Source organism: Lipotes vexillifer, unplaced genomic scaffold (assembly GCF_000442215.2).
Source record: "Lipotes vexillifer unplaced genomic scaffold, Lipotes_vexillifer_v1.1 scaffold236, whole genome shotgun sequence".
In the NCBI taxonomy this organism is placed as follows: domain Eukaryota; kingdom Metazoa; phylum Chordata; class Mammalia; order Artiodactyla; family Lipotidae; genus Lipotes; species Lipotes vexillifer.
Window position 1 is genome coordinate 1,111,979 of NW_006773295.1, and position 13,784 is coordinate 1,125,762.

Sequence of the window (13,784 nt, forward strand, 5' to 3'; positions counted from 1 at the left end):
TTCCTGCTCTTCTTCACACTGCTTAAACTCATCTCATTGTGTTTATCTCACACCATCCTGTGAGTTAGATTATCTATTCTTATCCTCAAGTTGTGATTAGAAAATAATAGTAATATCAAACTCCAGGGCTTCCCTGGTGGCGCAGTGGTTAAGAATCCGCCTGCCAATGCAGGGGACATGGGTTCGAGCCCGGGTCTGGGAAGATCCCACATGACGCGGAGCAACTAAGCCCATGCGCCAACACTGCTGAGCCTGTGCTCTGGAGCCCGCGAGCCACAACTACTGAGCCTGCAAACCACAACTACTGAAGCCCGCATGCCTAGAGCCCATGCTCCACAATAAGAGAAGCCACCGTAATGAGAAGCCCGTGCACCGCAAGGAAGAGTAGCCCCCGCTCACCGCAACTGGACAAAGCCCGTGCGCAGCAACAAAGACCCAACTCAGCCCCCCCCCAATTTTTTCCCCAATAATAATAGGAGCTACTATTATTGAGGGCTTACTATGGGGCAGGCACACCACACTCTTCTGTAAATTATCCCATTTGTCCTTAGCCAGACAGTAAATATTTAGCTTTGCACGTCATATATCTTTTGTTGAATATTCTTCATCCTATCCCTCCTCTCCTTTTTCTTCTTTACAACCCTTTAAAAATGTAAAAATCATTTTTAAGTAACAGGCTATACAAAAGCAAATCATGGGCTACGGGTAGATACACATTATCTCCATTTTGCAGATGAGATTAAAACTGCAGCGTAAGGAAACATCTAACATACTCATATTTTACTTATTGTAGATCTAGTGCAGCTGAAAGTAAGCTCCATAAAGACAGGAAATTTCGTCTTCTTGGCTCACTGCTCCTTCTCCAGTGCCTGGAGCAGTGTGTGGAACATAGTAGATGCTCAATAAATATTTGTTGAATAAAGGAATGCATAAATAAATGAACTTGGCCAAAGTTATGCTAAATGACTTGACTACTGATTGCCTCAGGAAGGTTGTTGTGGCTGCATACCTCTAGTTACTAGATTTTGCTGCTTCCCCTGGTATTAATCAGCGCTGGGAAGAAGCGAATCTCTTCCAGAGAGGGAGACACCAAATCAAGGAAATTTGGAAGTAGGACAGAGGGCACCTGCCCTCACTCAAGATGGCGACAAGGCAGCGTGCCCTTTCCGGTCACATGACCTGCCCGTCGCCGAAGGGCGCCTCCCCGCGCGTGCGTGCTGCGCTGCGGCTGTGAGGCGCTGAGGGGAGAGGCGCTGCAGCCAGCACCACAGTGGGGACCCGTTAGAGCGGAAGCGCCGCCGCCGCCGCCGCCGCCTTCGCTGTCCCCGGCCACCAGGTTCCCGGCAGGTGGGAGGCGGGAGCCATGTCTAAGAGGCTCCGGAGCAGCGAGGTGTGCGCTGACTGCAGCGGGCCGGGTGAGTCGCACCAGCCGGGCCCGCTCCCTTCAGTTTTCCTGGCCGGGACCCCTGTCCCGGGGCCGTCCCCTCGGGCCGGGCGGGTCCCGGCTGTCGAGCTCTGCACCCTATGCCTGGGGTCGGGACGAGGAGGAACCTCGGCGGCCTTGGGGCGGGACCGTCCCGGGCCTGTCTGAGCCGGAGCGGGCAGGGGGTCGCCGCCCTCCCGTCCCTTCCTTCCCTCTCGTCCCCTCTGTCCCAGGCCGGGCGGTGAAACGGCGGGGTCGGGCCTGCTTTCCCAACAGGAAGGGGCTTGGGCAATCTACAGGAAGGCCAGTTACAGAAGTGAAATCCAAGCGTCCTCCCGGCTGCGGCCCCCAGTGGCTGCAGGTGTCAGCCCCCTCCCCACAGCTACCCAGACTCCCGCCCCAGGAGGGGGCCCTGGGGCCCTGCCCGGAGTGGGTCACACTCGCCGCTTTCCTCCACTGAGACTCGCCAGAGGACCCCCATGGATGAGTTCCCCGCTCCTGACATCCCTACTCCCACTCCACCGCGGAGAATCTCCAGGATGTCGGGGTCTTGCAAATGCGACCAGCACTTAGGAGGCAATGCCGGTTTCAAGTTCTGAGATCTGAACGAGCTGAGTTCAGACTAGCTTTTGCCTCTGGGTGACCTTGGGCTAGTGACTTCATTTGGCCGAGTCTTGATTTCCTCATTTTTCCGTTGAGGATAATTGGGAGTACAGTTCTCAGGGGTAGGGAAGATTCAATGAATATTCTTAGAATCATCTCATTTAAGGCGGTTTTTTTCCTTTTTTTCTTTTTTGTACTGTGTACAGAACCTTTACAGTCCCTTAAAGCTATAGTTGAATTTCTAAATCATACATTAATTACACCTTACAAAACAAACACACACCAAATCACGGGCAAGTGTACCCATTTGTGCATTCGGGCAGTATAGGCAATATGGGAGCATTGAAAGGCCAAAACCATTCCTCCCATGCATAGTTTTCAGATTTAGAGTTCAGATCCATCTTAGCGGTTGGAACTGGGTTGACAGGTCTCTATGCTGTTTTCAGTGTTTGAATTTATCTGCTTTGAATTTGAAGTTGTAAGATGGCTTCTTTGGCACAATAGCATCCAATAAACGATCTTAACGAAATGAGCACCAGTGTCTTTGCAACTGTTCGGAACTTCATCTTGTCATATGGAAGTGGAGACTGATTTTAAATAGTATTATGATAACTCAAACCTTATGTGGTTGGGGCTTCGCTGGTGGCGCAGTGGTTGAGAGTCTGCCTGCCGATGCAGGGGACACGGGTTCGTGCCCCGGTCCGGGAGGATCCCACATGCCGCGGAGCGGCTGGGCCCGTGAGCCGTGGCCGCCGAGCCTGCGCGTCCGGAGCCTGTGCTCCGCAACGGGAGAGGCCACAACAGTGAGAGGCCCGCGTACCGAAAAAAAAAAAAAAAAAAAAAAAAACCTTATGTGGTTATTTCACGGCCTGTATACTGTAAGTGGCGTTACCAGTTTCCTTTGAAGATAGGGAGACGGGTGGAGGAGTTTAAAAAGAAGTGTTTCAGAAACCAAGTTAGTGTGTTATACGAGCCCCATTGTATTCTCTAAAAATGTTATTTGTTCCACTTCCTTATTTTCTTGCCTGTTTTCAGTTGAACTTTCTGTGATGTTTGATTCACATGAATTTAGATTCAAACTTCCTGTTGAAATGCATTTTCTTTGCTTCTCAGTGGATGGTATGGGGCAAAGGGAAACTGCATCTCCATTGCCACACTAAATACGCAACTAAATAATAAATACTGTCTTGCACTTCTCCGGCGTTTTGTGCATTTCAGAACATTTTCTCTTCCATTGTTATCTTTTTAGTTGTTGTCTCATGCCTCATCTACAGAGACTTGAGTCACTTCCTTCCTGTTTTGAATATAATTAGGCTACCTTGAAATGTTCTGAACTTGAGCAGCTGGGAATTTGTGCTGCCTTTTCTGCAAAGCCCTAGTAAAAGAGTTACCTTTAGGGTTGGGGATCCCTTTGAGATTCTTTTTTTTATTTTTTTAAATTTATTTATTTATTTTTGGCTGTATTGGTTCTTCGTTGCTGCATGCGGGCTTTCTCTAGTTGCAGTGAGCGGGGGCTACTCTTCATTGCGGTGCTCGGGCTTCTCATTGCGGTGGCTTCTCTTGTGCGGAGCACGGACCCTAGGGGTGCGGGCTTCAGTAGTTGCAGCACGTGGGCTCAGTAGTTGTGGTTCGCGGGCTCTAGAGCGCAGGCTCAGTAGTTGTGGCGCACAGGCTTAGTTGCTCCGTGGCATGTGGGATCTTCCCAGACCAGGGATCAAACCTGTGTCCCCTGCATTGGCAGGTGGATTCTTAAGCACTGCGCCACCAGGGAAGTGACCCTTTTGAGATTCTGATGAATGCTCAGGCCTTCTTCCCAGAAAATGCACACATGCTTAACTCTTTCATACAGAATTTATGTTAAGATTTCTCAGAGGGGTTATAGACATTTCTGAGCCCATTGGTTGTGTTCCTAGAACACAGGTTAAGAAGCCCTGGAATAAAACGTTCAGATAAACTGGAAGGGGTTCACCCACCCTCAGTCGTACAAACTCGATTTGGAATTTACTGTTAACATTCTGATGTTCTCTCCATGGGATTCTGATTCACGATGTTAAGGTGATTAATATAGAGCCTTGCTTAGTGTGTGTTAAATCCTTGTTGTCTTGTTCCTGTTTAATTTCCTCCAAGAAGATTGTGAATCCTCTGAATGATACGTGAAAAGCAAAGGTAATCTTCAAAACGAATAGTCTTTTTGTATGTGTGTCATTAGTCGTAGTACCATACTGCAAAAAGCAAAGTTGTTATGTATCTTTGCAGGGATCCTTCATCTTGGTGTTTCCAATCTTTGTTTTTTAGAATGGCTTAGTAGTACTGACATAGTTGTACTTCATTGAATTATTTTGTTTCTCTTTTATTTCATGGCAAATATTTGACTAACTATGATCAAATCTTAGTATTCAATAAATAGTTTACCTTTTTTTTTTAAAAGTGAATCTAGTTCATATCCTACTCTGAGTTCAACTACCTGAAAACTCCACTGAGATTTTTCACTGTAGTAAGACAGTGTTCATGTGAAACATTCAATGTTTCATGTATTAGCAATCAAAAACTTTCTCTAGTGGCTATGAATTTCAGTGGGCTTTTGAAAATATTTGAATGGTACTTAAAATAATTTGGAAATATTACTTTATGCAAGGAACTTCACTTACTCTTTATATCCTCACCACCCTGAGATGTGTTGTTCTTCCCATTTGATCCATGATGAGGACCCTCAGAGAAATAACTTGCCTGAGATCATTATGCAAGAAGTGGCAGAGCTGAGGTTCAAACCCTGGACTGCTTATCTCCAGAGCCAACCCTCTTAACCACTACACTCTTTGACTCCCAGTTTGTCTTTGATTGAAATCCCATAACTTTTCATTATATGGTTGGAAGGGGTTTGAATAAACTGTTAGAAATGGTAAAGATGGTGTACATGCATTTTAGAGATTTTTGTGGGCATTGAAGAATTTTTAAATATACCCCTTAAGCCAGGGAGCTTGAGTGGCACCTATTGTCACCCCATTGTGAGTCTGATGAAATGTTGAAGGTCTGTCTTTATTTTGAGTTTCTAAATATTCAGTTTACTTTCCCAGTGTGAGTTATTCTTACTGCTTACCAAGTGTGAATTATTCCTTGTTTCAAAGGATGTCTAATGAAGCTCTGTGGGACTTCACAGGAAAAAAAGTATTGTGCACACACCAAAAGTATTACTCCCTTGTATTTTACATCTTTGCTTCTGTGAAGCTGCTGTTTTTACAGCTCCTGTCCTTTCAGATCAGTGGCGAGATCGGACTCAACAGTTTATTTAAAATACCTAATGGGTATGATAGCACATTTCCTAGCACAGGAGGTCAGGTTTCCCAGTCTGTGTTCAGAACCATAGCAGCTGAGCAGTTGTATAGTTGTGTCACTTGCAGCTTTCTGCTAAGCCCAGTGGCATGTAGATGTGTAGCAGTTGTAGGGTAGCTGTCTTTTCACCACTCACTTCACATAATGCTGTGTGGATTGTTCACTGACACAGTTATGTTATCTTGCTGCTTGTGGAGATGGATTCGAAATGATTCAGGTGAATCCTCTCAATTTGCTTCTCTTACGTTGATTGTAAGAGCACACATCTGAGATGGTAGATCTCATTAGGGTATCAGACAAACTCGCCAGCTTGATATGTTGACTAGCATACTGAAACAACAGAAATGTCTTGTTTTTCTGAAAAACCAAACCTCAGTCATCTTTTGCCATCTGGCGGAATAGCAACCACCTGGTATCCTTGCCACTGATTTCATTCTCCTTTCCAGATCCTTCCTGGGCATCAGTAAATAGGGGAACTTTTATATGTGACGAGTGCTGCAGTGTCCATCGGAGTCTAGGGCGCCATATCTCTCAAGTAAGACATCTTAAACACACACCATGGCCTCCAACATTGCTTCAGGTAAAGAATAAGAATTCTGCTCACGGTTTGTAATTTTAAGTTTTTAGGGCTCACTGTTTTAGCACTAAAATTATACTTCTTAAATCTTACAAAATGTTTGACTCATAATTGAGCAGAGGTGCCATGCTTATTAATGCTATATATAATTATTGAATTCATCATTTAAGATTTTTTTCCCTCCTAATGTAAATCTTGTCCCAAAATCTGAACTATAGGTAGACCGTCATTAGAATTTACTGCTAATGTTTCATTGCTGACTTTCTAGAATGTCACCAGAAATTGTTTTTAAACCATCTGTCTTTCCTGCATACCATGATGAATGTTTCTGAAAGTGACTGCCTTAGAAACTTTTCATGAAGTTGTCCGCTTTGATAGAAGCATGGACTGGGATTCCTCAGAAATTTCTGAAACATCTGATTTAAGTTCTCTTAAAGTTCTTGTAACCTGTTAGAGACAATTAAGTTCTGTTTTGATTGAATGCCTAACACCCTGCTAAGTGTTCAGGGGGCCCTTTGTTTTATTTGGGGGTCCATTGTCATGTCACCGGTACTTCTATTTCGGGGTACACATTCTTCGAGTTCTGTTGGAACTCAGACTTACGCATGTGTTTCGCCTTCATTTGTTTTGAGTACATATTTTACTAAATCTGTGCCAGCTGCACAACATGTCCTTAAAACTTGCCTATGTGTACCAAAGGATCAGAACAAGTGAGTGTGGATCTTTGATGTGACAATATCTTCACTAACGTAAAAAACAGATGGGGCCATGTCAGGAGTCATGCTTTGAAATGAAATTGGGAGACATGGTTTATTAATAACTTTTGCTCAGAAGTTTCTAACAGCTCATTCTCATGTGAAAATGGATGTTTACTGCTGTCAGATTATACAGAGTATTCATTATATTATAGGATCTGAATAAAGTTCAGAGATGAGTAGTTTAAAATGCCAGATTTGACCCTAAAACAACAATTCCTAGAGTATGGCACGTGAACCACCAGTGGTACTCAAGGTAGATGTAGGTAATACTCAAATATTTATTTAAATGGTTGCATAAAACTGTAACTAGCACATCAAATTATAATTGCTAGTGAAAGTTTTAGAAAATAAGTGGGTTTAAAGAAAAATACTAAGAATCTTGAAAATAGAATTTGGATGCTCAGGCTTGGGAAATACTGTCCTGAAGTGTCAAAGTGCTCTTTCTTCGTCATCTATGAGAAAATGTAATCAAACCCATTTAAGTACTTAGCTATCCTGCTGGTCAAACCTGAATCCTGCGTACAGGTTCATCTTTCTCATTCTAAAACAGAAGATAATGACGTGTGTGATATCCCAGTCATGCTAGTGTTTGTGATAGGGCTTTGTTTTCCCAGTTCAGTCACTGATTCCCACTGGATGTTTGCAGAAAGAAATTTAAATATGATTTTATGCTGCTTGGTTTTAGATGGTTGAAACCTTGTATAATAATGGTGCTAATTCTATATGGGAGCATTCTTTGCTGGACCCTGCCTCTCTTATCAGTGGAAGACGCAAAGCTAATCCACAGGATAAAGTACAGTGAGTGAAATGTTTATAAATACTCTTATTTCTTCGTAACCCCTGGGGCCCGCTGAAAGGAGTGCAGCTGTTTTTGACCAGCCCCTACAGGGGCAGCATGGGAGGTGGTCACCCAGTTTTGCATTGACCTCTTTGCTATTAGGAATGCAGAACAAAGCCAGGCATGGGACCATCTCTTTTGCATGGTTACCCAACACAATTCAGTGGTTTCTCCGGTTTAAGACTAAGGCTTGGTGGCTTTTGATGTAATCACATTTGAGCTTTGGCACTCAAACAGTAGGCAGTCAGACCAGAAATCTTGGTTCTGGGCTCCAGTCTGCCTGATGCCTCACTTATAAGATGGGATGAAGAGCTGCTTCCTCGCAATGTTGCTAGGTCAATTAAGAAAATTACACAGACGAGAAAGATGCTATAAAAAGCAGGTATTCTGCAGTCCTGGCCATTATAATGACTAATGTATGTTTTCAGACTTCAGGCCTGACAACACACTGCTGAAACTTACTTCAGTATTGTTCATTCTATTCTTGAGTGGGGGATGTGGGTCACTTCCTCTTCTTTTTACAGTCTGAAGAATGGGGAATGTCATGTCTGAACTGCAAGTGAACTGTTTTCTTTATTGTTTTCGAACCAGTCCTAATAAAGCAGAATTCATCAGAGCAAAGTATCAGATGTTAGCATTTGTCCACCGCTTGCCCTGCCGGGATGACGATAGTGTGACTGCCAAAGATCTTAGTAAGGTGGGTCACACCTTTGAAAATCCCTAAAATTGCTGGATGAAGCAGCATATCGTCTCATTTGAAAAAAACTTAGAAAGAAAAGAAAAACAAAAACTCCTTTCTGTACACTAAATAATTAGTAACAGCTTTTTTTGCAGTTGGTTTCTTCTTTCATCTTACTTCAAATGGCAACTATTCATGTTAGTTGAGGTATAAGGAGCAGAGGAACAAATAAGTATCCAGAAAACTATTTGTGTTTTTCAGATATGGCTCTAAAATTGTATTTCTGTAAGTTTTTGTTTAGCTTTGAAATAAGAGCCATCTCAGAGTTTGTTTCTAGGAGGGACTAGAAGGTTTGTGGGACTTCTGCAGGCTTCTAGGTTGCATGCTGAGTGGGATCTTAAGGAAGCAGGGTGTGACTCAAAGCTGTAGTACACGGGTTGGTTTATTAAACTTGCAAAATGAGTAGATGGTTTTCTTTATGTGGGCCTTTACATGTTTTTGAGAGATGCCATGAAAATACATATCCTTATTTTCAAAGCACTGCTTTTGGCAAATGCTCACACAGATCGTAGGCACTCATAATTCAGAATTTTAAACTTTGCATGGAAATGTATATGATTGTTACTTCCATTTATTAATAAGACTTGGTATGTGTTTTTTACCACAATTTTTAAAAATAAAATTAATTAAAAAATAAGACTTGGATACAGATGTTAGTGTAGATTTCTCCATTGCTATGATAAGAGTTATTGCATTTTGGACAATTCTAGGTTAGACTTGAAGGAAGGCAGCTCTTCTGAATGTATAAGGGCATTTTTGTAGTGGTACAGAATTCGGTATAGCACAGGCCTATTTCCCACCCTGAAAGACTTCATTAAATTATTGTATACAAGGCCAAGAATAGTGTTGAAGAGAGGGTGTGATATAAGGCAGAATCCTGTGACTTGCACGGTATAGGATATGAAGCTCTAAAGCCCTAGATTCAATAATAACAACAAATAACAACATCAACAGTAATAATAGCAGCTATATTCTTTGAACATTTCCTGTGTACCAGGCTCCATGCTTTGTTATATCATTGAGTCCTTATAGTAAACCTGTGAATAGGTGGCATTATTATCACCATTTTAGAGATAGGGAAACTGAGGTTCAGATTGCTTAAAGAACTTCCCCAAGTTCACACAGCTTGAGGGGTGTATGGTTTGAAATTCAGACTTCAGAGCCATGCTCAGCCACCTCTTCACACTCCCTCTCACTCAAGGTCTGGTTGTGCCACTTAGATCATGCATTTGGGCAGGTCAGCCTTCCCAGCCCTAGTTCCCTGTCAGGAAAATGGGCCTGACCCTGCCTTAGAGCCCGGGGATGGTTGTGACCAGCAAGGGAGAGTCTGCTTCATCCACCTCACTGAGCTAAATAAAGATGATGTAGTACTACTATAATGTGTATTAAAATAGTCCGCCAGCTGCTCTGCTACGTCATTCTTTACATTTTTAACAAATATTCTTTCTTGTGTGTGTATTTTTCAGCAACTCCATTCAAGCGTGAGAACAGGGAATCTTGAAACCTGTTTGAGGCTATTATCTTTAGGAGCACAAGCCAACTTTTTTCACCCTGTAAGAAAGCATGAATTGATTCAGATATTAAATTGAAACTAAATGGGTTGCATTCGTGTAGCCTTTCGTTTATTTAATTTTGCTACTTTTTGTATACTTTTTATTAATGATTCTTAGGAGAAAGGAAACACCCCACTCCATGTTGCCTCCAAAGCAGGGCAGATTTTACAGGCGGAATTATTGGCAGTATATGGAGCAGACCCAGGCACGCAAGATGCGAGTGGGAAAACTCCTGTTGATTATGCAAGGTAAGAGACTAGATTCTTGTCACCTCTCTCTGTTTGGGATTATTTCTGTTGTGTATGATTCGTTGTTAAGTGGCTAAATTGTGTATGATTAACATTTAACCCCTTCAGAGGTTTGCATGCTATTATTTTGCAGATGAAGGTATTTCAAACGCATATGATCTTAGAGCCAGCTAAAGTCAGGGAGGGTAGAACCATTAACCATTGTGCTTAGCTTCCAGTCTTTCATTTATTTTTATCCTTTAAACGCAGTGGTATTTGAGCCATAGTTGGAGTATAAATCAAGTATGAAGAATTGCAGAACCCACTCCTCAGTTTTTTAATAGTTTTAGTCATTGCTTGAACTTAGAAACAAATCTATATGGATAGATACGTGGTTAAACAAGTATAGTAAAATGTTAATTGCAAAAAAAAAAAAAAAAAAAAAAAAAATTTAATTTGGGGTTTTGGGGGGTGGACATTTGGGATTTTTCAGCAACTCCATTCAAGCGTGAGAACAGGGAATCTTGAAACCTGTTTGAGGCTATTATCTTTAGGAGCACAAGCCAACTTTTTTCACCCTGTAAGAAAGCATGAATTGATTCAGATATTAAATTGAAACTAAATGGGTTGCATTCGTGTAGCCTTTCGTTTATTTAATTTTGCTACTTTTTGTATACTTTTTATTAATGATTCTTAGGAGAAAGGAAACACCCCACTCCATGTTGCCTCCAAAGCAGGGCAGATTTTACAGGCGGAATTATTGGCAGTATATGGAGCAGACCCAGGCACGCAAGATGCGAGTGGGAAAACTCCTGTTGATTATGCAAGGTAAGAGACTAGATTCTTGTCACCTCTCTCTGTTTGGGATTATTTCTGTTGTGTATGATTCGTTGTTAAGTGGCTAAATTGTGTATGATTAACATTTAACCCCTTCAGAGGTTTGCATGCTATTATTTTGCAGATGAAGGTATTTCAAACGCATATGATCTTAGAGCCAGCTAAAGTCAGGGAGGGTAGAACCATTAACCATTGTGCTTAGCTTCCAGTCTTTCATTTATTTTTATCCTTTAAACGCAGTGGTATTTGAGCCATAGTTGGAGTATAAATCAAGTATGAAGAATTGCAGAACCCACTCCTCAGTTTTTTAATAGTTTTAGTCATTGCTTGAACTTAGAAACAAATCTATATGGATAGATACGTGGTTAAACAAGTATAGTAAAATGTTAATTGCAAAAAAAAAAAAAAAAAAAAAAGAAAATGTTAATTGCAGGATTTAGGTAGTGGACATCTGGGTGCTTGCTATAAAATTCTTTAACTTTTTCTTTGTTTCAAAATTTTGGCTGTGAAGTGCTGGAAAATAAATAAATACATCCATAGATTAGGCTTGAATATCATTTAAATGATAGAAGATGGATCATCTTTCCTTCTTTTTCCAAATTAACTGCAAAGAATTACACTCTGCAGAGGATAAAATGACAAGTGACAACTTGAAAATGGCAAGTGAAATGAACTCTGCCCTCCTAGAATTTACTCTCTCAGGGAGGAGAGGGTTCATAAATGCATGTAAGAGTTAAATGAGGCAAGATAATGTAGAACTCATTATCAAAATGGATACATATATAGGATTTCTTCACTGTGGCCCAAATCACTAAGAAATGTCTTTAGTTGGTCTTTGAAGAGTGGATTGGATTTGGGTGTGTGAAGATGAGCTAAGGTGTTCCAGGTGAGAAGAAGGGCGTGGGTCAAGTTCAGGAAGGAGGGATGGACAGGCATGTTTGGCACAGCAGGAGACCTAGTTGGATAGAGCAGAGTGTGTCTGGGAATAAGAGCTAAGGTACTGAGGAATACAGTATTTCATCAGGTCTAACACTCCACTGTTTATATGGGTCATGATTATTTCATGTACCATTAAAAAGGAAAAGACTCAACCAATTAAATGATGGTGTACTATCAACTGTAGGATACTTCCTGATTTCACAGGTGTTAAAAAGTGAGAAAAAAAGATGTGCATCACAGAAATCAAAGATGCGTGGGTAGGTTGGAGAATATTTTTGTAGTGCGTTGTATGTGGGAGGAGAAACTGGCAGAAACTAGACTTCATCTTTTAAGGGGAACAGAGCCCTCAGTAAATGATACTTATCACTTATCTTGGAATTTCCTCTTGTACCTTGCACATAATAGTCTCTCAGGGTAATGATTTATTTATATGCCTTGTTACTTAAAGGATTTCAAGCAGCTTAAATATTTGTTTCAAAGGCAAAATTAATATTTTCTGTGATGGAAATTAAAGACAAGGAGGTGTGAGCTATGCATTAGGTTGGTCTGTCTCTCCCTGAATCAAAGACCTTGAAGTGGTTACTGAACTCTAATCCAGAAGTCAGGCAGGCTGCATGAGAAGCATCTATAGGGGAAGGACCTTTTTCAAAATATTAATGTCCACACTGCTCCTGTTTTTATTGATTCAGAATTTCCAAGGGTGGGTCCTGGACATCTGTATATTTTTTTAAGCATGCTAGTTAATTTTTGAGAACCTCTACCCTTGACCATTTGTTAATTTTATTTTCTACCTCATTAGATGAAGTTATTCTTTGTCCCTCTCATAAGTCCTTGAATTCCTTATTAAGTACTCTGTCTTATAAATTAATAAAGGAAAGGCGATAGTTGAGATTGTGAAAACAGTTTTTATAAAGGTGGGAATCGAAGTAGACCTTGACAGTTTACCTCACACAAAAAGGTTGATTATTCTAAAAAGTCACGTTTGATAAATGACTCAGGTATCTCAGGGGACGTCTCTGTACTTTTCTATTCTAGCTCCAGTGGCCAGCGAGCAATATAAATGGTACTTTGTTTTCTCTTGGTAGGCAAGGAGGGCACCATGAGCTGGCAGAACGCCTCGTAGAAATACAGTATGAGCTGACTGACAGACTAGCCTTCTATCTGTGTGGCAGGAAACCAGGTGAGTTGAAAGGACAGCAGCCTCTCCACACCTCCAGCCAGTCAGTCTCTGGAAAAACAAATTGGGACACTATTATTTATGATCTCTGCTTTAACGTATCCTTGAGAAAATTGCAAATAAGGATTTCTATTTGCAATGATAGCTACAGCATTCTTTGTTATATGTGAAATATGTAACATCGGTCAAATCTTGAATTTTAGTTTTTAAAATTTTAGCTCTACAGTAGTGACTGTTTCAGGAATCAAAGAGCATAATTGAACCCAAACTGAACGTGCACAATGGTTCTTGTGATTAATGGGAGTAGGAATGGAAGAGCAAAGGATTAACTTTTGTAGTAATTTGCAGAATTCTGCTATCTAAGGAATGGGAAAAAGTAAAAAAGTGAACTTTACTATTAACCAGCTTTGCTCATGAGGTAGAACTGGGGTCAGCAAACCGTGGTCCATGGGCCAGATAAGCCTATCACCTGTTTTTTTTCAAATAAAGTTTTATTGCAAGATAACCATGCCCATTCATTTACATATTATCTACGGCTGCTTTCACACTACAGCAGCAGAGTTAAGTAGGTTGAGTAGTTGCAACAGAGACCATACGGCCACAAAGCCCAGAATATTTACAATCAGGCCCTTTGCAGAAAAAGCTTGCCAACCCTTGATGTAGAATATCCACATACATGTATACAGTGGTTCTCCACCCTGGTTGTACAACAGAGTTAAGAGCCTTTGGTGTGGTTCCAGTTCCCAGTGAGATGGAATAAGCACACCCCCACCCCATCTCTCC

General features: G+C 41.5%; 1 protein-coding gene across 6 annotated transcripts in view; it reads left to right on the forward strand.

Annotated features, from left to right (window-relative positions):
• Positions 1-1,199: 1,199 nt before the first annotated feature.
• Positions 1,200-13,784, forward strand: part of GIT2 (GIT ArfGAP 2) — a 49,021-nt gene continuing 36,436 nt past the window's right edge. For all 6 annotated transcript variants that reach the window (XM_007448209.1, XM_007448207.1, XM_007448208.1 and 3 more), the window contains exons 1-7: positions 1,200-1,415; positions 5,803-5,936; positions 7,377-7,489; positions 8,121-8,226; positions 9,735-9,821; positions 9,939-10,069; positions 12,910-13,004. In XM_007448209.1, the coding sequence (XP_007448271.1) occupies positions 1,364-1,415; positions 5,803-5,936; positions 7,377-7,489; positions 8,121-8,226; positions 9,735-9,821; positions 9,939-10,069; positions 12,910-13,004 (718 nt within the window). In that variant the 5' untranslated portion in view covers positions 1,200-1,363. The remainder of the gene's footprint in view (positions 1,416-5,802; positions 5,937-7,376; positions 7,490-8,120; positions 8,227-9,734; positions 9,822-9,938; positions 10,070-12,909; positions 13,005-13,784) is intronic.